This window comes from Plecotus auritus (genome assembly GCF_963455305.1).
Source record: "Plecotus auritus genome assembly, chromosome: 10".
Taxonomy (NCBI): domain Eukaryota; kingdom Metazoa; phylum Chordata; class Mammalia; order Chiroptera; family Vespertilionidae; genus Plecotus; species Plecotus auritus.
The window spans coordinates 11,783,814-11,808,822 of NC_137785.1; the positions used below are offsets into that span (position 1 = coordinate 11,783,814).

General features: G+C 54.0%; 1 protein-coding gene across 4 annotated transcripts; it reads right to left on the minus strand.

The window, feature by feature from the left end:
- On the minus strand, window positions 1-24,390 carry NUCB1 (nucleobindin 1). 4 transcript variants are annotated; one of them, XM_080644271.1, is made up of 13 exons: window positions 24,107-24,390; window positions 23,571-23,707; window positions 20,305-20,412; window positions 17,405-17,537; window positions 11,543-11,646; window positions 7,711-7,896; window positions 7,332-7,422; window positions 2,883-2,941; window positions 2,540-2,632; window positions 2,361-2,453; window positions 1,916-2,086; window positions 1,155-1,260; window positions 1-974 (listed from the first exon to the last, which is right to left on the minus strand). In XM_080644271.1, exons 2-13 carry the CDS (start codon window positions 23,694-23,696, stop codon window positions 862-864), a joined length of 1,383 nt encoding a protein of 460 aa, XP_080500397.1. In that variant the 5' UTR covers window positions 23,697-23,707; window positions 24,107-24,390; the 3' UTR covers window positions 1-861. The 4 variants fall into 4 exon arrangements, with proteins under 4 accessions (XP_080500397.1, XP_080500398.1, XP_080500396.1 ...); XM_080644272.1 differs by having other exon boundaries at window positions 24,308-24,370; XM_080644270.1 differs by having other exon boundaries at window positions 23,529-23,707; window positions 24,308-24,346.
- Window positions 24,391-25,009: the final 619 nt, after the last annotated feature.

A 25,009-nucleotide genomic window follows, 5' to 3' on the forward strand; every position in this document is an offset into this window, starting at 1 on the left:
CTCACAAAAGCTTGAATTGAATCTTAAAAGAACGAGAAGGACTTTGGCAGGTGACGTGGGGATGGGGTTTCAGAGGGAATGGCACCTACAAAGACAGAGGCCTGGGTTTGTTCCAGGAAGTGTATTTGGATGGAGCTGGATACACAGCAGGACACACAGCAGTGTGAGATAAGGCCGGGAAGGAGGGCATAGGCCTCCCACCGAGGCTGAGGGGCGGGAACCTGATCCTGTGGCTGAGTGGGCAAGGGGAGAGGGGCCCAGCCATCAGGGAGGGGCCGAGGCTGAGGAGGCTGAAAGCCAGGGGTCAGGGAGTCAGCCCTCCGGGCGGCAGCTGATCCGCTCTGCTGAGGGCTCTGCTGAGGACTCTGCCGCCTGGGCCTGGCCCAGCCATGGGCCACACACTGTCTTCAAGGCATCGCCGGTCCCACAAAAGGCAGAGAAAGGTCTCGAGGGACCACCCACGCCTCATAAAGCAGCAGAAACGGGCCCAGACCAGCAGCTGTGGGATGCAGGATGCTGGAGTGGCCCCAACCTGGAGCAGCGAGGCCGGTCCACCTACAAAGCAGGGACACCACAGACCCCCTCCCCCCAGGAGAGAGGAAGCCCCCTAAGCTAGCTGACCCTGTGAATGTCCCCACTGAACACGATGAGCAGGTCCCTGGAGGGGGACAGACAAGGGACCACAAACTGGGAGACTGGAAGCTAAGCAGCAGATAGGGCCTGCGTAGCAATGTGGGAAGTGCCGCCTCACCCCACTCCCCTAGGAGGCCAAGTGTTGTCCTCAGAGGAGGCGGATTGTGACAGTTCCACATCCTCCCATCAGCGGCGGCGGTAGGAGCCCAGATGCCACGTTCCTGGAGATCACAGGTTCTGGGAATCCAGCGGGGGCAGCTCCGGGGGCTGTTCAGGAACCTTCTTCTCTGAAGCCACTGCATCCTTCTGGTCACCGGCGGGAGCTGGGACAGGAGCGTCATCTAGAGATGAAGGGAGGAAAAGGTAGCACTAGACATTCCTGCCCCTCCTCCCTCAGACCCGGGGGTCCAGGCCCCGGCCCTTCCTCCTTCAGACCAGGGAGTCCAGGCCCCCAGCCTCGTCCCTCAGACCTGGAAGTCCAGCCCTCAGTCCTTCCCACCGCCTGGGGGCAGGGCCAGCACCTGTGTTGTGGGGTTGGAACTTGAGTTGTCCCTCGGGGCCAGGGGCTGGGGCATTGTGGCCTTGCTGCTGCTGCTGCTGCTTCCTCTGTTCCATTTGCAGAACCGCCTGTGGGGGGTGGAGGGTTACACAGGCAGGAGGGTGTGAGTCTCCCCATCCTGCCAAGTGCTCATAGTCCTTTCTCTATGGGGCTTCGTTCTTCTTCCTCATTGACAGTCGGGTTTAATAATAAAGACCCTGTTCAACCTCCCTCCTCATGGCCCGGGATGCACCTTGGGACAGAAAAGCCCTCCTTGAACTCTTTTTTTTTTTTTTTAAATATATTGTATTGATTTTTTACAGAGAGGAAGGGAGACAGAGAGCTAGAAACATAGACGAGAGAGAAACATCGATCAGCTGCCTCCTGCACACTCCCTATTGGGGATGTGCCCGCAACCAAGGTACATGCCCTTGACTGGAATCGAACCTGGGACCCTTCAGTCCACAGGCCGATGCTCTATCCACTGAGCCAAACCAGTTAGGGCCCTCCTTGAGCTCTTACTGCAATCTACCCTTGTCCTCGCTTTTCCCACTTTCTCCCTCTTACAACCGCCTGCCCTTATCCAACATGGCAGCTGCGGAGCTGTCAGGGCGGGACTTCCGCCCTCACTCAAGATGGCGGCCACCATATGATGACCAATCAGTAATTAAACAGAGACCATAGGCTTCCAAGCCTCTGGACAAACAGGCCCAGGGCCCCAGGCGGCCGGCTGCCTGCAGTCACCTGCTGCAGCTCTCTCTTCTGGGCCTCCAGGCGGCCCTGGGAGCGCCCCAGAGCCTCCGTCTCCTGGCTGAGGCGCTGGGCCTGGGCGTTCAGCTGGGCCTCCCGGGCCGCCAGCTCCTCCTCGAAGCGCCTCAGCTCCTCCTCCGTGTAGGCAGGGTGCATCTCCACCGTCTGCGGACCGGGATGAGGGGATGAGCCGTTAGCAGGGACTCCGGTGTCGGCCATCCCTGTTGGAGGGCTCTGCCCGTGGAGGGCTGGGAGGCTGGGAGGCCGGCCCTGGGTGGGCGGCAGGGACGAGTGGGACCCGGAGGGGCATGGAGACCAGAGAGAGCCGAGGACAGAGGGGCTGTGTGCGGGAGTGGGGTGTGTGTGTGGGGGGGGTGGGGGTGGGGGGAAGGCAGTGCCTAAGAGCAGTGGCCTGGGGCTGGGAGAGACACGTCCTTACCTCCCAGCCCTCCCCGGTGTCCCCAAAGTCCTTCCTCTGGGTGGACACGAGGAACTCCTCCAGGGTCACAAGGCGGTCCTGGTTTGTGTCCACCTGGGGAGCCAGGGAAGGGTCAGCCATGGAGCTGGGCCCCCCTCCACCTGGCCCCCACCCCCCTCCAGGCCCGGGTCCCCCCTCACATTCTTCATCACGTGCTCCCGCATGCGCAGCCGCTCCTCCTCCATCTCCCGCATGTCATCCTCCTCATTCTTTGGGTCATACACCTTCTCCAACTGAAGAGTCAAGCGGGAGGTAAGACATGTTGAGGTAACCTCTTTCCCAAGCTACTCCACCTCCCTACCCAAGCTGACGCCCATTAGTCCTTGGGGCACCCTGACATTCTCGGCAGCCTTTTTTCACTCTTTGCCCCTAGGGCTGCTGGGAGTTGTAGTTTTCTGTGAACTTACCTCCAGCGGGGGCTAAGAAAGGACCACGTAGCTGATCTGGGCATCCCCCTGCAGCCAGGGCTTCCCGGACACTCACCTCCTTGGTGAAGAGAGCCTCCAGCTCCTGCTCATCCAGGACACCATCACTGTTGATATCTGAGGGGAGATGACACATATCGTGGGGGACTGAGGATGGGGTGGGTCAGGTCCCTGAGGGACCAGCTGGAGAAGGAATCTGGGCTGATACGGGACCTGTTTTAGAGGACAGGTAACAAGTCTCCAACGGTAGAATGGTGGCCTCCAGCTTTAGTGCCCTCCAGGCCTGCTGCTAGGACAGTCCATTCCCTTATAACCAGGGTCCCAAGAATGGAGTAGATGAAGGTGGGACTGTTCTTGGGGCCCCTGTCATGCAGGATGACTTGATCCCTAAGCAGTTAGGTTTAATAATAAAGACATGGGCCAGGATCAACTCCTCTGCACAGGATCCTGGGTTTTCGGGGGCCTCCCCTCCCAGAGAGCCAGGCCAACTCCAGTTGCCAGAGGAGCCACTCCCTGCCAACCCAGCTCATCCAGCGCATGGACTGTGCTCACTGTCTCCACCTCCTCTGCTCAGACAGATCAGCACCCGCACTCATCCTGCTGAGGTGGCCGGAACCCCTGGCCCTGCAAAACCAGTGGTTTTTAGTCCACGTCTAACTTGATTCTGCCTGTGGTTTCCAGAACATCATTCTCTCCTCTCCAGCTCCCTCTCTCCCTTGCTGGCTTCCTCTTCCTCCTGACTTCTACACCTTGGTACATCCACGGCTCAGGCCCAGGGCCTTGTCTCTGTCTAATGTTCAATAAGGGAGCCAGTAGCCACATGGGCTGTTAAATTTAAATTGACTAATCTATATATATGAAAGCCTAAGCGACCATTACAACCAAACAGCCAGAACGACAGGTCGACCAGTTGCTATGATGCACACTGACCACCAGGGGGCAGACGCTCAATGTAGGAGCTGCCCCCTGGTGGTTAGTGCACTCCCACAGGGGGAGCGCCGCTCGGCCAGGAGCCGGGCTGCGGCAGCGCTACCAAGCGGCAGTGGCATGCACAAAGGGCTGGGATGAGCATGAGCAATGTGGCCCCGGCTTGGGTTCCTCCCTGGCTGCCTGCCACTGGGCACACTGCTACATCCCTAAGGGGATGTCCGACTGCCGGTTTCGGACATCCCCTGAGGGATCCCGGATTGCGAGAGGGTGCAGGCCAGGCTGAGGAACCCCCCTCCCTGTGCACGAATCCGTGCATTGCACCTCTAGTATTAAATAAGATAAAAATTTCAGTTTATTGCCTTGGCCAAGTAGCTCAGTTGGTGAGAGCGTCATTCTGATACGCCAAGGTTGTGGGTTTGATCCCTGGGTAGGGCACATACAAGAAACCATTGAATGCATAAATATGTGGAACAACAAATCAGCATCTCTCTCTCTCTCTCTTTAATATATTTTATTGATTTTTTTACAGAGCGGAAGGGAGAGGAATAGAGAGTTAGAAACATCCATCAGCTGCCTGCTGCACACCCCCTACTGGGGACGTGCCTGCAACCAAGGCATATGCCCTTGACCAGAATCGAACCTGGGACCTTTCAGTCCACAGGCCGACGCTCTATCCACAGAGCCAAACCGGTCAGGGCTCTCTCTCTCTCTCTCTCTTAATTCAATAAATTAAAATTTAAACAAAAATTCAGCTTATCAGCCTACTTGCTACAAGTCAAATGCTGAATAGCCCATATGTGGCTGGTGGGTGCCACCCAGGGTGGCACAGGACATGTTCAATCATTACAAAGAGAGTGCTATTATTTATTTATTTATTTAAAATATATTTTTATTGATTTCAGAGAGGAAGGGAGGAGGAGAGAGAGATAGAAACATCAATGATGAGAAGGAATCATTGATCAGCTGCCTTCTGCACGCCTCCTACTGGGGACCGAGCCTGCAACCAGGCATGTGCCCTTGATCAGAATGGAACCCGGGACCCTTCAGTCCGCAGGTCGACGCTCTATCCACTGAGCCAAACCGGCTAGGGTTAAAAAAAAATTTTATTGATTTTTAGAGAGAGGAAGGGAGAGGGAGTTAAACATCAATGTGAGAGCCAGACATTGATCAGCTGCCTCCTGCATGCCCCCTACTGGGGATGGAGCCCACAACACAGGCATGTGCCCTGACTGGGAATGGAACTGGCAACCTTTTGATGCACAGGACAACCCCTAACCAACTGAGCCACAAAGGCCAGGGCACAAAGAGAGTGCTAATGGCCGGCACTTGCTTAGATGTTTCCTCCAGTCCCTCAGCTTTCGATGCCAGCCATAAGCGGCCTCCACACCTGAATATTCACTGTCTACTCTTTATCTCCATGCATGTGTCTACCGGGCGTCTCTAATTCAACAGAAACCCCGTTCCCAATCTGCCCTCCCAAACATGCTTGCTCTTGCCATTCAGTTTTCCCAGTTTCTCAGGCCAAATACCTTGGAGTCACCCTTGACCCTTTTATTCCTTCATAACTCTAATCCAGTCCATCTGCAAGTCGTACAGGCTTGACCTTCAAGATGAATCCAGAAACTGACCACTCTTCCTTCCTTTCCGGGGGTCCAGCCCCCAGCATCTCGTGCTCTCTAAGTAGGCTCCTGGCTTTGGCCCTCACACCTACAGTCTGTTCTTAATTTTTTTTTTTAAATATATTTTATTGATTTTTTACAGAGAGGAAGGGAGAGGGATAGAGAGTTAGAAACATCGATGAGAGAGAAACATCGATCAGCTGCCTCCCGCACACCCCCCACTGGGGACGTGCCCGCAACCAAGGCACATGCCCTCGACCGGAACCGAACCCGGGACCCTTCAGTCCGCAGGCCGACGCTCTATCCATTGAGCCAAACCGGTTTCGGCTACAGTCTGTTCTTGACACAGCAGACAGATGGAGTCTGTCAACCTTTAAGGCAGAGGGTGTCAGTCTGCTGCTCAAAGCCTTTTTGTGGTGTCTCATGATAGAATAAAGTCCAAATTCCTTACACCAAGTCCACTCTTCTTGTGTGTGCTTGCTGTTCCCTCCACCTACAACGCTCTTGCCCCAAATCTCTGCAAGCCACAGCCCCTCAATCACGGTCTTTGTTCAAATCTCAGCTCTCTAGAACTGTGCTGTCCAACACAGCCGTCACTAGCCACATGGGGCAAATTAATTCCAATCAATAACCATCTAATTAAAAACTCATTTCCTCGACATTATGTCACAAAAAGACAAATACTGTGTGATTTTACGTATTTGAGGTAGCGAGAGTAGTCAAATTCATAGAGACAGAAATAAGAATAGAGGGTTCCAGAAGCTGGGGGGAGGAGTAATGGAGAGTTATCTATTTATAACAATAAAAGCGTAATATGCTAATTAGACCGGACAGCCAAATGACCTGGACGACCTTCCAGATGAAGCGGTGCTACAAGGGCTGAGGCAAGCCACCGTGGCTGTGAGGGCTGAGCCCCTTGCACGAATTTCATGCACTGAGCCTCTAGTACAGGGGTGGGCAAACTTTTTGACTCGAGGGCCACAATGGGTTCTTAAACTGGACCGGAGGGCCGGAACAAAAGCATGGATGGAGTGTTTGTGTGAACTAATATAAATTCAAAGTAAAGGAGCGGAGGGGAGAGCAAGAGAACCCTCCGCTCTTTCGGCTCCGCGGGCGGGATAGAACAGCCGAACGGGCCGGATCCGGCCCGCAGGCCCTAGTTTGCCCACGGCTGCTCTAGTATATATGTAAAAGGCTAAGCGACTGGCCAACCAGCTGACTGGCTGGTAGCTATGACACGCACTGACCACCAGGGGGCAGGTTCTCAACATAGGAGCTGCCAAGCAACAGCAATTTTGCGGAGTGCCCTCTCCCACTCTGGGACCCCTCGGGGGATGTCAGGCTGCCGGTTTTGGCCTAATCCTCACAGGCCAGGCCGAGGGACCCCACCGGTGCACAAATCCATGCACCGGGCCTCTAGTTGATTAATAACGAGTTCTGATTTCACAAGGACGAAAAGAGTACTGGAGACCAGTTACACAGCAATGGGAATGTACTTAACATACTGAACTGGACACTTAAAGATAGCTGAGAAGGGAAATTTTATGTTACATGTATTTTACCAGACTCACAAGTCTTAAAAAATTTATCGACTCTAAGGATCCAATTCCTTGGTTGTAAGAGCCACATTTCAAGTGCTGCATGGTCACGTGGGGCTGGTGGCTGCTGTACAAAGACCATTTGAACACAGAGCATTTCTATCGGCGTGGAAGGTTCTACTAGACCAGTGGTCAGCAAACCGCGGCTCGCGAGCCACATGAGGCTCGCGAACCGCGGTTTGCCGCTCTGTTGACTAATGAGTTTGCTGACCACTGTACTAGACAATGCTGGTCTAGAAAACCTTTCCTGACCAGGCTACCAAAAATTGTCATTCTAGGCTCTTAATCCTGTGGTCCTCGTTTCCAAAGGTCAGAGCCTCAGAATTCAGCCTGGGTCTTAGGACACCCTCCCCACCTTACCATGCAGTATGAAGAAGGTCTTGGGGTTAAACCTGTTGGGGTCCAATCCATCCAGCTCCTCCCACACCTCCTTCAACTGGGCTTGGCTGCCCTGTGGAGGTAAGAGCGAGAGGCTCATGAGTAAGAAGTCTAGGTCCTATGGGATAAAGCTAGAGAACCCTTTATGCCCCCATATCTCAAAGTCATTCCCCTCAAGCAAGAAAACTACAACTCCCAGAAGCCCCTGGGCAGAGGTAGGTACATTAAAAGGGACTCTTGCCTCAGGGTTTGCTGGGAGTTGTAGTTTTTCAGCTAAATTCTTGCTTTGTGGAACTTAAGGAATTAGACATGGGGGTTGGGGGGGACGATGGGGAAGGTGGGCAGGAATGATGTTCCTTACAGGCACATTGACTTTGGGGTGCTCTCGGTGCCGTCGCTGTTGCTCTTCCAGCTTCCTCTCTGCCTCCTTTCGCTGCTCCTCTCCCAGCGACTCCAGGTAACGGCGTCTCTCATGTTCCTTGAGCATCTCGTAGCGTTTGAACTCTTCATGATGGGCTGCATCGAACTGGGCAAGGTCACGAGTGGCCTGGGGAAAGGCAGACAGTCACTCTCGTCTCACCTCTACATCCAACCTTCAAATGTCCAACCTTCAAATGCCAGGCCGTTGACTCTGAACCTGGCCCAACCTCCACCCTGTCCTGGGTCGCATATCCTGATCTCACAGCACTTGGTCTCTGACCCACTCTTGTCCCATAACACAGCCTGTTTGTTCAAAGGAGATTAGGAGGGTTACTTTAACTCACCTCTTTCAAGTTCCCCGCAATGTCAAGATCTTGGAGGAATAAGTAATAAAAAACCCCCACACAAGGTGTATTTAATATGAAAAGCAACACAGCTTGGGGGTAAAGAAGATGAGGTCTCTAATTATTTTGCTCAGAATTCAAATCCAGGCTCTGCTGTGTGAACAAATCCCACTAACTGTGTGATCTTGGGCAATTAACTCAGCCTCTCTGTGCCTCAATTTCTACCTCTGTGAAAATGGAGATAATAATACTACACAGAGCTGAATAGTGTCTCCCCCACACAAAAGAATTCATGTCCAGCCCTAGCTGGTTTGACTCAGTGGATAGAGCACTGACCTGTGGACTGAAGGGTCCCAGGTTCAATTCCAGTCAAAGGCACATGTGCGGGTTGCAGGCTTGATCCCAAGTAGGAGCGTGCAGGAGGCAGCCGATCAATGATTTTCTCTCATCATTGATGTTACTATCTCTCTCTCCCTCTCCCTCTCCCTCCATTCCTCTCTGAAATCAATAAAAATATATTGGGGGGGGGGGGGGAAACACACACACACACACACAAACTCATGTCCACCCAGAACCTCAGAACGTGGCCTCATTTGGAAGTAGGATCTTTGCAGATGTAATCAGTTAAAATGAGGACCTACTGGGTTAGGATGGGCCCTAAATCCAATGATGGGTTTCTTTATAAGAAAGCTACAGAGAAGTCCCAGAGAGACTTGGGGAGAACGCCATGGAGGCAGAGACTGGAGTGATGTGCCTGCAAGCCAAGGAATGCTGGCAGCCTCCAGAAGCTGGAAGGGCAAGGAGCAGGTTTCCCCCGACAGCCTCTGAAGAGAGCACAGGCCTGCCGAAACCTTGGCTTTGGCTTAGTGATACCAGTTTTGGACTTCTGGCCTCCAGAACTGTGAGAGGAGACATGTATGCCGTTTTCAGCCACCGAGTCTGTAGCAATGTGTTACGGCAGCCTCAAGAAACGAGCACACCCAGGAAGGCCCTTCCCGACCTCTGACCTCCACTGAATAATACATTCGTGTTAAGCTGCTACGTTTGTGGTTGTTATGTGGAAGCAACAGGAAGCTGATACAGCTGTCGTGTGGGGAATAGACGGTATAACTGGGGTTCTCATCCTGGGACCACTGTGGCCACAGGAGACAATGGTCAATGTCTAAGAATCATCCAGCCCCAAACGTCAAGAGGGCTGAGTTGGAAAACCCTGCTGGCGAGCATGGAAGGCAGAAGCAAGGTGCCCAGTGAGGAAGCAGCTGACGGGAACTGAGACCGGGGGAATGACAGTGGGGCTGGAGCAAAGCGGACAGTTTCTCGAATGTTCTGGAAACAAGTGGCAAAAACAGACCAGTGCTGGGCTGGACTCAACTAGCTGCTGCTATTATCTTCGTGGCCACTAGGTGGAGCTCCAGGAGGCCAGGAAAGCAGGGTCCAGGCCAGGCCAGGCTGAGGGGTGGATTCTGTCCCCAGAGAAGGGCAGTGAGCAGGCAGAGGCAGGGGCATCCCTCCCACACTTGGCCTTTGCAATGGGCAGGGCTGTAGATCCCGTTTCTCAGAGCAGGATGTATGTGTTCCGGTGGCTGCCGTGACATTACCATCGACTTGGTGGCTTAAAACAAGACGCATTTATCATCCTACAGGCTGGAGGGAGGCCAGAGGCCTGAAATGAGTTCCACTGGACTGAAGGTGTCGGCAGGGTTGTGCTCCCTCCAGAGACTAGAGGAGAATCTGCTTCTTTGCCTTTTCCAGCTTATAGAGCCGGATTCTGGGAGCGTCTGGCTTCAGGGGTCACACGCAGCTGAGAAGTGTACTCACATCTCCCTGGCCTCCCTCTTTCAAGGGCCCTTGTGATGAGATCTGGGGCCCATCTGGGTGACTCAGGATCAGCCCACCAGCTCAAGACCCTCAACGTAGTCACATCTGCAAAATCCCTTTTGCCTGAAATGGTCACATATCTACAGGGTCCATGGAAGAGGGTGGGACATCCTTTTTTAAAAAAATATATATTTTATTGATTTTTTACAGAGAGGAAGGGAGAGGAATAGAGAGTTAGAAACATCAATTAGCTGCCTCCTGCACACTCCCTACTGGGGATGTGCCTGCAACCAAGGCACATGCCCCTGACCGGAATCGAACCCGGGACCCTTCAGTCCGCAGGCCGATGCTCTATCCACTGAGCCAAACCCGTCAGGGACTCCCCCCCCCCCCTTTTTTTTAAGATTAAAAAATATATATATATTTTTGCCCTAATCGGTTTGGCTCAGTGGATAGAGCGTCGGCCTGCGGACTGAAGGATCCCGGGTTCGATTCCGGTCAAGGGCATGTACCTTGGTTGCAGGCACATAACCCAGTGTGGGGCGTGCAGGAGGCAGCTGATCGGGTGTTTCTCTCTCATCCGATGTTTCTAACTCTCTATCCCTCCCCCTTCCTCTCTGTAAAAAAAATCAAAACATCAATGATGAGAGAGAATCATTAATTGACTACCTCCTGCATACCCCCCACTGGGGACTGAACCCACAACCCGGGCATGTGCCCTGACTGGAAATTGAACCATGAACTCCCAGTTCATAGGTGACACCGAGCCACACCTGCTGGGCTTTTTTTTTTTTTTTTTTTTTAAAGATTTTAAAAATACATACATATGTGTGTGTGTGTGTGTGTGTGTGTGCATTTATTTATTTATTTTTTTTTTTTTTCATTTATTTTTTTTTTTAATGATTTCAGAGAGAAGGGAGAAGGAGAGATAGAAATATCGATAATGAGAGAGAATCATTGATCAGCTGCCTCTTGCAGGCCCCACACTGGGATCAAGGCTGCAACCTGGGCATATGCCCTGACCAGGAATTGAACCAGGGACCCCTCCTGGTTCATAGGTCAAAGCTCAAGCACTGAGCCACGTCGGCTGGTCCTTAAAGATTTTTTAATTGATTTTTTTGAAGAGAGAGGAAGGGAGAGAGAGAGACATCTTTCGTCTGCCTGCCCCCCACCAGGGATCAAAACTGAAACCCGGGCATGTGACCTGACCAGGAATCAAACTGGCAACGCTTCAGTGTGCAGGACGACCAGCTGAGCTACACCAGCCAGGGCCGGGTGGCACATGTTTGGTGAGAGCCATTATTCTGCCTCCCACAAGGGCACAAAAGGAACAGCCCCACCCAAGTCACATGGGAAAGACAGAGCCGAGGAGGGATTTGAAACCAGGTCTCGGTGGAACTGAGCCCCTGCTGCTGCCTACACCTCTGTTTTCCTGCGGAGATTCTGGGAAGGGGTTTTAGACTCCACCAGGCCCTCTTCAGCTGCCGACCTCAGAGAACGCCAGACAGAAGTGAGCGGGCTTGCATCCCGGGCTCTGTTCCCCTCTCCCCCCCCCCCCCCGCCCCACAAAGCTCCCTCAGTCCTCTGCCTATAGATCCCCCCTCATGCTACCGTCTGGATCAGCAGCTCCAGGTCTCGGGCCTCGAACGTGTGCTGATTCTGAGGATCCAGGTGCTCAAACTGCTTCAGGAGGCTCAGGTGATCCAACTGTACATCTGGGTGAGGGGAAAGAAGGGAAAAAACCCAACTCATAGAATGTTCTTGCTTTCAAAATCCCTACCCTGGGCCAGATGTGCTCTAAACGAGGCCACAGAGGGCTCTGAGGAAGCCCAGAGGGCAGCCTGATTGAACCGGGGGCAATCAGGAGGGCTTCCTGGAGGAGGTGATGCCAGAACCGAGTGTCATGCTTCCGACAATAATAACCATAACAACAACTAACATGTATGAGCACTTCCCAAATGCCAGGCCCAGCTCTAAACACATTAACTATATTAATGCCTTAACTTTTCACAAGTATCTTACAACAGAGGTTCTATGCTTTCCCATGTTATGAAAGCAAAAAGTGAGGCCCCGAGCGGGGAGTGGCCTGTCTCAGTCACCATCTAGGAAGTGGCAGAGCGAGGGTTAGACCCAGCAGCTGGGCTCTGGAGCGCATGCGCTCAACCTGTTACGGGTTGAATTGTGGGCCCTAAAATTCATCTGTTGATGTCCTAACCTGTGACCTCAGGATGTGACCTTATTTGGAGAGAAGGCTTTTACAGAGGCGAGGCAGTGACAGTGAGGTCATTAGCGTGGACTCAAATACAGTATGGCTGGTAGCCATAAAAAAAAAAAAAAAAAGGCCCTGGCCGGTTTGGCTCAGTGGATAGAGCATCGGCCTGCAGACTGAAGGGCCCGGGTTCGATTCCGGTCAAGGGCACATGCCCGGGTTGCGGGCTTGGTCCCCAGTAGAGGGCGTGCAAGAGGCAGCCAATCAGATTCTCTCATCATTGATGTTTCTATCTCTCTCTCCCTCTCTGAAATCAATAAAAAATGTATTAAAATAAAAAAGAACATTTGGACACAGAGGCAGGATGACGTGAAAGGACACAGGACGAAGGTGGCCGTTTACAGAGACCAGAACACATCCTCCCTCTGCCCCCCGAGGGCCAGCCCTGCCCACACCTGGACCTGACTTCTGGCCTCCACACCTGTGACAGTAGGCGCCTGTGGTTTAATCTGCGGTAGCTGGTTACACACCCTGGGAAAGCGTGCAACTCCCCACAGAGGGCCCGCCAGCAGTCAGCACAGGGCAGGCAGGGGCAGGAGGGGAGCGCGCACTCAGTCACTGAACTCCCGTCTCCCAGGCCTCCGGGGGCCCAGATGTGAACCGGGCGGGCCGGCCCTCCCGTGTGCCCAGGGCCAGCAGGGGGTGGGAGACACACCCAGGTGGCCCGATCGCAGGTGCCCCGGGCGCCGTGGAGGGAAGCAGCGTGGCCGCCGCCAGCCCCGAGGAGGGACAGGCGCTCAGGAGCTGAAACTCACGCTTCATTCTCACGCCCCAGATGCGGTGAGCCCCGCAGAGCACCCAGTCCAGAGGCCGAGAGCAGGTGTGTAAGGGACACACAGGTGACCACGAAGGACTCACGCAGAGGCTCCTTCATGCACACGGTCAGGGCAGCACTTTCTGAGGGGCCACACGGCCGGGCAGATGAGTGTTATTTTAAGCCACTAAGTGTGTGGCAATTTGTGACCGTGGCCACAGGGAATGACACAGGTGCTAACAGGATCCCATTGGCTGCCGGTGGGAAAGAAGGAACAGGGAGAACAGCATGGGGGGCAGGGGAAGGGAGACAGCAGAGGTCCAAGCGGGACCTGAGGGAAGTGGCCAATTAGGGAGCTATTTTTTTAAAAAATATATTTATTGCCCTGTCGGCTTGGCTCAGTGGATAGAGTGTCGGCCTGCGGACTGAAGGGTCCCAGGTTCGATTCCGGCCAAGGGCACATGCCCGGGTTGTGGGCTCGATCCCCAGTGGGGGGCATGCAGGAGGCAGCCGATCAATGATTCTCTCTCATCATTGGTGTTTCTATCTCTCTCTCCCTTTCCCTGCCTCTCTGATGTCAATATATATATATATATATATATATATATATATATATATATATTTTAAATATTTCTTTATTGATTTCAGAGAGGAAGGGAGGGAGAAGGAGAGAGAGATAGAACCATCAATGATGAGAGAGAATCATTGATCGGCTGCCTTCTGCATGCCCCCCACTGGGGATCGAGCCCACAACCCGGGCATGTGCCCTTGGCCGGAATCGAACCAGGGACCCTTCAGTCCGTAGGCCAATGCTCTATCCACTGAGCAAAACTGGCTAGGGCTGGGGAGCTATTTTGAGTTGTCGAAGGGACAAAGTCTAGAGCGTGGTGCCTGGGACATAACAAGCAGAGTGTCTCCAGGGGACATTTCTCCTGTTAGTGACAGGGGACATCTCATTGACCAGAAAGCGAAGCAGACTCTGACACTGTAATAGTGAACCAGCAGGGCAGAGAGGGCGTGGCGGTCACGCAGAGGAGGCCGGGGACGAGCCTGTCTGCTCACCTTCCCGCTCCAGCACACAGTAGGACTCAGACCTGTTTGGTCTATGGATAAATGGAGCCAGGCAGAAATAAAAACAAGGCCAGCTCTCCCACGGACCCTTAGCATCACCCGCTAACGCACAGAATCCCCATCGGCAACACAGGAGCCTCCCGGGGTGTCAGGAGATGAAAGGAGCTGGAGGCGAATCTCAATAAAGAAGCCATGTCCTGCCTGCCCAGCTGGTGTGGCTCAGTGGTTGAGCGTCCACCCAGGAACCAAGAGGTTGCCGGTTCGATTCCTGGTCAGAGCACATACCCAGGTTGTGGGCTTGATCCCCCAGGGGGGCCATGCAGAAGGCAGCCAATTGATGACTTCCTCTCTCAGCAATGTTTCTATCTATCCCTCTCCCTTCCACTCTCTCTAAAAAAATAAAAATTAAAAAATCAATAAAAATATATTAAAAAAAAAAAAGTCATGTCCTTATACTTCGTGATGGGCCGAAACGTGTTCCAGCAGCAGCAGAACATACCACAAACTGACAGTAAGTAAACAGTAGCAGAGAGTGCAAACAACCCAGCTGTCCACTGAGTGATGAGTGGATAAACCCGGTGTGGGAGATCCACACGGTGGAATGTTACTCGGCCCTGAACAGGAACGAAGCACTGACCCATGCTACAACGTGGATGAACCTTGGAAATATTATGCAAAGGGAAATAAGCCAGAGACAAAAGGTCACCTATCGCATGACTCATTTACATGAAATGTCCAGAATAGGCAAATCCACAGAGACGGGAAGTAGGTTAGTGGGTGGGGGGGGGGGCTGGGGGGAGGAATTAGGAGGTGATGGCTAAAGGACACGGGTTTCCTTTTGGGGTGACGACAATGTTCTAAAGTTGACTCTGGTGATGGTTGCGCATCCCTGTGAATATACTGAAACCCCCGAGTCATATACTTTAAATGGGTAACTTGTATGATAGATGAGTGATATCTCCATAAAGCCAGTTAAAAGAAATAGCAGGGTTCAGGGGTGGGCAAACTTTTTGACTCGAGGGCCACAATGGGTTCTTAAACTGGACCGGAGGGCCAGAACAAAAGCATGGATGGAGTGTTTGTGTGAACTAATATAAATTCAAAGTAAAGGAGCGGAGGGGAGAGCAAGAGAACCGGATAGAACAGCCGGATCCGGCCCGCGGGCCGTAGTTTACCCACGGCTGGTAGACACACTTCAACAAACCACATCTAGGAATGTTAGAAATAGGCTGGGATTTGGAACCTAAACCCAAACCTTTCTCTTCCAGGCACACTTTCTTTTCTTTTCTTTAATCCAAGTAATTGCACTACAAAACATAGCCTCAGATATAAATGCCAGCAAATTAGTATCATCCTAGCAGGGCTCGGGGGTGGAAGGGGGGTAACTAAGCAAAGGAAAATATGTAGTGTAACCCGTTACCCGTCCTGAGCCGGTCACCGGGCTGTGGTTACGCAGGCAGATGTCATTGGTCTGAGGAAAATCACACTGAAATATGTGGGCGTAAAGGGACACGGTGGCCGCAAGGAACTGGCAAATGTGAGTGAAAGGCAAGTGGAGCAAATGGTAACAATTGAGGATCTGGATTAAGGGTATTCAGGAGATTTTTGCTGCTTTTCTCGCAACTTTTTGTAAGTTTGAAGTTACATCAAAAAATTTTGGTTTTGGTTAATCCTCACCCAAGGATATTTTCTCCATTGGTTTTAGAGAGGGTGGGAAGGAGGAAGTGAGGGGCAGAGAAAGAGAGAGAGGAGGGAGAGAGAAACATCAATGTGAGAGAGACACATGAATTGGTTGCTTCCTGCACATGCCCCGACCAGGGCTGGGGATCAAACCTGCCCTTGACTGGGAATTGAACCCGGGACTCTTCAGTGCATGGGCCAATGCTCTAACCACACCAGCCAGGGCTGAAGTTACATCAAATATTTAAACAACCATGATTTTTTAAATCCTATATAATAAAAGCCTAATATGCTAAGTGTCTGGTTGTCCCAGTCGGCCGTTCAACCAATCAAAGCGTAATATGCTAATGATATGCTAAGGCTGCTCAACCGCTCGCTATGATGTGCACTGACCACCAGGGGGCAGTCACTCCAATTGGTAGATTAGGTTGCTGCTGGGGTCCGGCTGATCGGGACTGAGTGAGAGGGCCGGACATGCCCTGGCTGGCCAACCTCCCTGAAGTATGGTAGCAACAACCATACTTGGGTAAAAACTGCTGTTTGAATTTTAACCCGGCTATTCTGGCGTCTGCACGCACTTACTTGCTTGAACAATGGGGTAGTTACCTCAGCTTCCAGATTGAGACCTGGAAACTCACATAAACCCATCCCACATCACAAAGGCAATTTTCCTGAGCCTGTGGACCAGAACCACAGGAGATTGATTCCCACTGACTCAGTAGCTCCAGGAGTTGGAACTGCAGATAACCTTTAGAGATTATTAACTTTGCTCAGTTCTGTTTCTTAGTAGAATCTGCTTTCGTAAGATAGGTCCACATTCCAACGTCCAGCAGGATGTGGCTGGGAACGACCCTGCGGGCTGTTCCCAGCATTTAGAATTTAGAATTTAGAACAAAGGAAAATTTTTGTGGTTTAGACCTTTAAAAGGACTGCCTACACCTGGAACAGCGCGGTCGTGAGTGTGGACTCCACCTGCGTGTGGTGCTCTCGCGGCCGTCGCTGGCCAGCTCAATAAATCCTTGCCTGCTTTTTAAATCCATTAGCAGCCTCTGGTGGTCTTATTCTGACTCCAGGGTTCGCCCCCACAACACTCCCGAACCCCTCCCTGGCCCCAATTGTGCACCAGTGGGGTCCCTCGGACTGGCCTGTGCCCTCTTGCAATCTGGGACCCCTCAGGAGATGTCAGAGAGCCAGTTTCAGCCCGGTCCCGCAGGCCAGGCCGAGGCACCCCACTGGTGCACAAATTGTGCACCGGGCCTCTAGTATAAGAATAAAACCCCCAGCTGAAACCGGTTTGGCTTAGTGGATAGAGCGTCGGCCTGCGGACTGAAAGGTCCCAGGTTCGATTCCGGTCAAGGGCATGTACCTTGGTTGTGGGCACATCCCCAGTAGGTGTGCAGGAGGCAGCTGATCGATGTTTCTCTCTCATCGATGTTTCTAACTCTCTATCCCTCTCCCTTCTTCTCTGTAAAAAATCAATAAAATATTTGAAAAAAAAAAAAAAGAATAAAACCCCCAAACAGAAAAACAACCAAACAGTTATTGTTCTAAGAAGACTATTCTATCAGCCTTCCATGCACTTTATCAGGAGGCCCCACTGCCTAATACAAAACCATCCAGAAGCCCAGGATGGAGGTGGCCCTGCCCCCAGCCCCACCCCTGTTCACTGGGCCCTGCCCCCAGCCCCACCCCTGCTTACTGGGCTCCTGCTCTGCATCCATCTTGGCCTTGAGCAGCATCCGAAGCCGTGACACCTCCTGCCGCTTGAGCTCGTCCAACTTGGTGCGGACGTGATGACTGACAAAGTCCAGCTCCCGGCTCAGCTTCCCGCTCTGGCCAGAGAGTGAGGGGACACCGGTCAGGCTGGAGGCCCGGGACGGGGCACTGTCTCTGGCCTCCCTGGAACCTTCCACAAGCTTTCTCATGCCTCCGAGGGCTCCACAGAGGCTTCGAGACAAGGTCCCGGCCCCTCAGCTTGGCATTCGAAACCCTGCCCATTCCTGTAGCCCCACCTCCCGTCACTCATCCAATCATACTCTTGGTTCCAGCAACTCTCACTGGGTGTAGGACCCCACGCTCAAGGCCCTTTGCCACCCCCGGGCCTTTGCACATGCTGGGCCCTCTGCCGGGGAAGCTCTCCCACCACTGCTTCCCAAGCCTGACCCGACCCTCGCTGTCCTGCAAGCTCAAAGCAGATGGCACCTCCCTTGGGAAGAATCCCCCCAACAACCCTCTCGGCCCTGCCACACACACACACACACACACACACACGCACACGCACATGCAAACACACATGTATACACGTGCACACAATCACACATGTACACACATGCACGTACGCACGCGCACACACTGTGCTGAGCGGGATGCCTTCGCTGAGCTGCCTCCATTACCATTAGGATTATGTCTGTTTCTCAATCAGAGCCCCCAGGGCTCTCCAAAGACCCCAGGACAGAATTCCTGGGCTCAGCACTCACCCACCGCCCCAGCCCCGTCTGCTGGTCTTTGTCAGTCACAAGGAAACGCCAGCAGCGGACGTACCAGCAGCTTGGTTTGCACACACAGTTCCTACGGCCCCATCCCATCCCCGCCCACTTCACCTTCCATACCCCCACACCCCCTCTCAGAATCCACCCTCACCCGGGTGTCCTTCCCCTAGAGGCGACCTCCCGCTTGTCAGACCGGATGGACCCTCTTTGGGGTGTCCCCCGCGCCCCCCCCCCCCCGCCCCGCCGCGCCCTCGCCTAAGCCACCTCTCAGATCTCAGATGGTTCCCTGTCACTCATGACTCACGTGGTCGCGTGAGCCCTCTTGGGGCGCGTGGCCCTGCCCATCAGCAGGGCAAGGCGAGCACGGTCTGGGCCTAGCTCTGTGCTGGGCCCACTGGGCTGTCTGCTCAGGCGAGCAGACTGAGGCCCAGGACAAGCCACGTGCCCAAGGCCCCTCCGTGAGGGTGGGAGGCCAGGGTGCCCTCCCGGCGTCAGCTCCCCCTCCCCCATGACCGGTCCCTCCACCCGCTTCCCCTGCTGGGCCTCAGCAGTGGGCTCAGACCATCGCCGCCAGTGGTGACATCTCCCGCAGGTTCGCGATGTGCCTGGCCAGGCACTTGGGGGGATTACCGCTGATCTGCACAACCCCTCACAACGGGGACAGTGTTACCAGCCTCCGTGCTCTGAGAAGGAAAGCGAGGCGCACGGGGTGCAGCATTGACCCCGGGAGCGCGGGGGAGAGGGGCCTGGGGTTGGAACCCGGCACCGGCCGCCCCAGAACCTGCCCACCCAAGTGGCCTCTGTTTCTGACTTCGCTTCGCAGTTGTGCAACTTGGGGGGCAAGCCCAGTGGCCTCTTGTGCCTCGTTTTCCCCATCTGGGCAGTGGGAGGGGTTGGGCTCAACTATCTTAGCTTTTACTTGTTTCTCCTCAAGGGCAGAGTGGATAAGGACAGATAAGAACCCCAGGAATGCTGGGAGGTTTTTTGGGGGGAGCAGGGCTGCCACCCCACCAGTTTCAGGTCCTGGGCCCAGGTTTTGAAGAACTTGGGGTGTCTCCTCTAGAAGGGACATTTTAAAAAATATATTTTATTGATTTTTTTACAGAGAGGAGGGGAGAGGGATAGAGTTAGAAACATCGATCAGCTGCCTCCTGCACACCTCTTACTGGGGATGTGCCTGCAACCAAGGCACATGCCCTTGACCGGAATCGAACCTGGGACCCTTCAGTCCGCAGGCCGACGCTCTATCCACGGAGCCAAACCGGCTAGGGTGGGACATTTTTAAAATATATATATGTTTATTGATTTCCGAGAGAAGGGAGAGGGGAGAGAGAAATATCAGTGATGAGAATCACTCATCGGCTGCCTCCTGCATGCCCACACCAGGGATCAAGCCCGCAACCCCGGCATGTGCCCTGACCGGGAATGGAACCATGACCTCCTGGTTCATAGGTCGACGCTCAACCACTCAGTCACCTGGGCCAGGCAGAAGGGACATTCTGACAGCACCCAGGGATGCTGGGAGCGGTGGGGTGGGGCGACGGAGCGGGGCAGGGACTTGGGACACTGCCTCGGGGCGGGGACAGGGCGTGGGCTTTGGGCTCAGGGGGTGAGACCGGGGCCCACAGGAAGGAGAAACACTGCTCTCAGGACCTCAGCATTCTCTTCTGCAAGATGGGGATAACCAGGGCCGATCCTCCTCATGCAGAAAGCACTGTGCTCCGTGCTGAGTGCTCACGCACTTACTAAGGAGGACGCCTACTGTGGCTGTCAAAACCCTGTACAAGTCTAACCTGCGATAAACCAAACCTGAACCCCAGGGGGTGGGTTCTGTCATACCCCATGTTACAGACGGGGAAACTGAGGCACAGCAAGGGGTGGTCACATAGCTGGTAAGTGGCGGAGCTGAGGCTGGGAGCCTGCGACATCCGCCCCGGGGCCTAACCACACACTCTGTGTTCCCCAAGTCCCTTCCCAGGTGTGTGACCCGGGATGGCGATTTCTCCCTTGGTGAGGGCTGGGGCCACGTGGCCCCTTTAAGGAACCCGGTCCTTCCCAACACTCTCCCTCTGAGCCCGCGCCCCCTCCTGCCCCTCCCGCCCAGCCGCACCTTGATATCCTCGGCGTTGGCGGCCTGCAGCTTCTCTCGGAAGTGCCCGTCCGTCTCCAGCACGTTGATGACCTCCTGGAGGTAGCGGTGGTAGTACAGACCCGTGTCCTGAGGAGATAAAGATGGACAGAGCAGCTCAGTCCCCACCCAGAGGCCACTTGGGTGGGCAGGTTCTGGGGCGGGCCGGTGCCGGGTTCCAACACCCTGCTCCCCGAGGCATCTGCGGAGGGACCTAGGGCGCCCCCACTTGGAGCAGGAGGCTTGCTCCCTGGATAAAGGCTCTGCATCTGCAGCCAGCAGACGGGTCCTAACCCCCATCTGCTCTGTAACCCCCGGGAACCTGCTGACCTCCAGGCCACAGCTCTCACCTCTGCCCAGGTCTGTAGTGGAGACAAAATGTGTGTCACAAGGGCAAACACAAGCCCAACACCGCTCACGGCGTGGGGCTTACCGAGCAGACACACGGGAACTTATTGGCGAGCAGAGAACATTCATTCATTCATTTATTCAATTAGCATCCTCTGAGCCCCTGCCACGTGGCAGGTGCTGCTATAGGGGATACAGCAAGCGAACAAGACAGACATGAAGTTCTGGGCTCCTGGCACCACTTCTCAGAGCTGCGCAGAACAGAAAATGAGATCGACAGCCTGGCAGAAGACACTCTGTCTCCTCTAGCTCTCACTACATCAGTTGAGGAGCACACAGTAGGTGCTTAATACAAGGTAAGCGAATCACCCAGCTATGCCACTCTGGGTGCAGTCTTCCCTATTGTTGCTAAAACAAAGTATCACAAAGTAAGTGGCTTAGAGCAACACACGTTGATTCTCTCAGAGTTCTGGAGGCCAGAAGTGCAACATGGGATGGCGGGGCTCAGCTCATTCCCGAGGCTCCAGGGGAGAGCGTTTCCTTGTCTTGTCCGCTCCGATGGGCTGCCTGCTCTCCTCCGCTCGTGGTCCTGCATCACGCTGACATCTCACATCATCACATCGCCTCTGATGCTGGCCTTCCTGCCTTCCTCTTAGAGGGACCCTTCTGATTCCACTGGGCTCACCTACATGACCCGGAATAATGCTTCCACCTAAAGATGCCAACTCGCCCTAGCTGGTTTGGCTCATCGGATGGAGCATCAGCCTGAGGACTGAAGGGTCCCGGGTTCGATTCTGGTCAAGGGCACATGCCCCAGTTGCGGGCTCAATCCCCCGTGGGGGGCGTGCAGGAAGCAGCCAATCAATGATTCTCTCTCATCATTGATGTTTCTCTCTCTCTCTCTCCCTCGCCCTTTCTCTCTGAAATCAATAAAACTATATTTTTAAAAATAAAATAAAAACATAAAGATGCCAACTCAGTCACACCCGGGAACACGCTTTTGCCACAGGAGGTAATATATTCGCAGGCTCAGGGGATTAGGGCGGGGACATCTTTGGGGACCATTTTTCAGCCAAACACAGTGGGCTGAAATCTTGTTAGGACTGCCATGATGCCTCAGTGTCCTGTGTTTTTACTCGCTAAGTCTGGCAATCTTAGTCCTTGAACAAGTTACTTAATCCCTCTGTGCCTCAGTTTCCTCACCCACCTGTTGCTGTTGATGTCTATAACATCCTGTGCTTTCCACTAGTCTCAGCGTAAAGACATTCTCTACCATGGCCCACAAGGCCCCCCGTGACCTGCCTTGTCCCCTCTCTTGCTCACTCAGCTCCAGCCACACTGGCTTCTTCCGCCACACAGCCTTTGCCCCGGCTACTCCCTCCGCCTGGAGTCGGAGGTCCCTCCCTGAACTTCAGATCTCACCTCAATGGCCATCACTCCTCGTGTCTGTTCTCAGGAGCCCAGCGAGCTAGGCTGGCCTACGACGGGATTGGGCTTGCGTGAGCCCTGTGCTTGGCTCATAGACGATGCTCAAGAAATGTGTGGAGTGAATGAGGAAAAGGGTGCCTGTAGGGAGCGGCTATAGGGTTAAGCCTCTGGACCAGGGGTCCTCAAACTTTTTAAACAGGGGGCCAGTTCACTGTCCCTCAGACCGTTGGAGGGCCGGACTATAGTTTAAAAAAAAAAACTATGAACAAATTCCTATGCGCACTGCGGGCCCGGGACGAGTCGGCTGCTAAGCAGGACAGGCAGCGGCACCCGGCGGGCCAGATAAATGTCCTCGGCGGGCCGCATGTGGCCGGCGGGCTGTAGTTTGAGGACGCCTGCTCTGGACTGGCCGGTTGGCAAAGCCACAAACAAGTCCCAGCTTAGCATAATTAAGCTTGACCTTATGATGCTCCCTAGATCCTATCTGGGTAGCTAATGGGCTGTGGGAGGTGCAGTAAGTGCTGCCAAAACAAGTGAAACTCACAAGAACATTGTAACTATGGTGACCACTACCTTGTTTACCTCTGGCTATAAAGTAAAGGCTCAGCTTGCCGTCTGGATCATCTCTCTGTGACCTTAGCCAGGCACAGGAGATCCACCTAGACCCAGCTTATTCTCTTTGTCTTTTCTTCAATCCCCGTCTCAGGCTCTCTGAACCCTTGGCTGTGCTGGCACAGCACAGGCACCCTTCTGTGTCTGCAAAGATTTCACTGGGCAGAGGCCTCAGTGACTGGGTGGGGACCGGCCACACAGGAGCCTGGCGCTATCTGTTCTGGAGATAGTGACAGGCCGGCTCCTAGTGGGAGGATTCCGGTCATAAATCAGGGCACTGGCCTTGAGGAAATCCTTCAAGTTCCAAGTACCAAACGCCCTAAGAGCAAAGGTTTCACAGTGTTGAATAAAAACCTACTGGGATTACTTAACGGAGCGGCTTATAAGCCCCTTTGTCATTTGAACTACAACTCCCACGAGCTCCAGGAAGTGAGCACTGCCCAATTAGCTAACAACACAACACCTGTTTAAGGTGCTACTGGGAAATGTAGTTCTTTTGTTCAAATTCCTGCTTGAGGAGAGGGGAGTCTTTAAAAAAAAACAACAACCCAACACTCCCCAAAACAGAGAGGTTTAGGTGTGTGTGTAGCGGGGGAGAGGGGGAGGTGATGCCGACTTTTCACTTAACATCTGGTCTGATTTCCCACAGTTCAGAGTCAGGGACTTGGACATCTGCTCCCTCCGCCCGCCCCCCCACCTTCGCCCTAGTTTTTCACCACGTCAAAGCCCGGGGACTACAAAGAATGGCCGGCAAACTCCACGCCGTGTCGTGGGGGGGAGTATCCACCCGGGGCCACGGGTCCGCGGGACTGTCGTACCCCTGCAAACACCTGGCTGGGGAGCAGGACAGGGCCACTCACGGGGCTCTCGGTCGCGGGGCTCTCCTCCTTGGGCGCCTCCCGCTCCAGGGGCACGGCCAGGACAGCGCGAAGCAGCAGCAGCGGTGGCAGCAGGAGAAGGGCTGCGCGGGGCCCGGAGGGAGGCATGGCGGCGTGACCTGTGCGGGCGGAGAGTGGAGAATGTTTGTCCCAAGCCTCCTCCTTCCCTGGACCCAGAAGTCAGGCCCCCAGCACCGCACGCTCTTCTCCCTTCCAAGAGTCAAGAATCAAAGCGTCTCGTTTTCCGGGACCCAATATTCCGAGCCTCCGGCCTTTCCTTCCTTAAACCCAAGAGTCCGGGCTCCCTGCAGCCTCTTCGCTCACTGACTCAGGAATCCGGGATTTCAAGTCTGGGTCCCCCAGACCAAAGATCCAAGCCTCCAGCCCCCTTTTTTATCCTAGGATCTAGGAGAGCTAGTGCCCAGCTCGTCTTCCTCCGGAATTCAGCCTCCAGCCCTCTAGTCCTCCACCTCCCCTCCTTCCTGGGACCCAGGAGTCCAGAGATCCCAGCCCCTCACCTCTCCTTCACCGCAGAGGGCGTTTTCCCGGGCTGGGACCTCCGCTACGTTCTAGGCGATTTTCCCCAGGCCACGCCCACTTTTCCGCAAAAGACCCGCCTTCGGCTATCTGATTGGTCCACGCTGGCTCCCGCCCGCTTGGTTCTTGCCTAGTGGTCCCGCCCCTTGTCGAAGTGGCTCGCCTTTTCTCGAAAGACTTGCCTCCTTTCTTGGAAGCTCAAATTCTTGACGACACATTTCCTGCCTCTTAGACGAAAGCGGTACGGAGACTTTCAAAACGAACTACAACTTCCTGTAGGCCGGGGTAAAATGACTTAACTTCCGCACCATCTTGGCCCCTTTGCCTCATGGGAGTTGTAGTTTTCCCATTTGTTTTTATCCCCAAGAAGTGGCGGCAAGTTACAGATCAATAGCAATTGTCCAGGTCGCCTTACAAGTTTCTTATATTAGTGAGAGGTGTAGAACGAGATTGCGCTGCGACCTCTCTGGGGTCCCTTTAAGGAACACTCGCATCCCCTTCCAATTTAGAACCCCCTGAGCAGGGTAGCCTGGCTGCGGCAGAAAGCCAGGGGTCATTGCTTTGTTGGAAGTTGAGCGTGAGGGAATTGGAGGGAGGGGATTCCGGTAGATCCGAAAGGGAATCGCTCCTCCCTCGGAGCCCTCTTTATTCCCCTGCTTTTTTTCGCGGAGACCCAGAGATTAGGTCCCCAGCTCCCCCCAAAATTATTCAGGTATGTTTAGAAATTGGCCAGAGAGGCAGAGCACTGAGGTGTGAATGTGAAAAGCCTCTGCAGGCACGGGGGGGGGGAGGGGGGAGGATAGATGGGTGCTGGTGGTCTGGTGTTTGGGGCCCAGATTTCTGAATTCCCATGCCTGGGTGTAGGAGAGAGGTATTTGGGGGAG

Coding starts and splice junctions, on each gene's coding strand:
- NUCB1 (XM_080644270.1), bottom strand. CDS start 23,696: ATGCCTCCCTCCGGGCCCCGCGCAGCCCTTCTCCTGCTGCCACCGCTG. Junction 7,897..11,542: donor TGGAGCTGCTGATCCAGACG/GTAGCATGAGGG, acceptor GCCTTTCCCCAG/GCCACTCGTGACCTTGCCCA. Junction 975..1,154: donor GTTCCAACCCCACAACACAG/GTGCTGGCCCTG, acceptor CTTCATCTCTAG/ATGACGCTCCTGTCCCAGCT.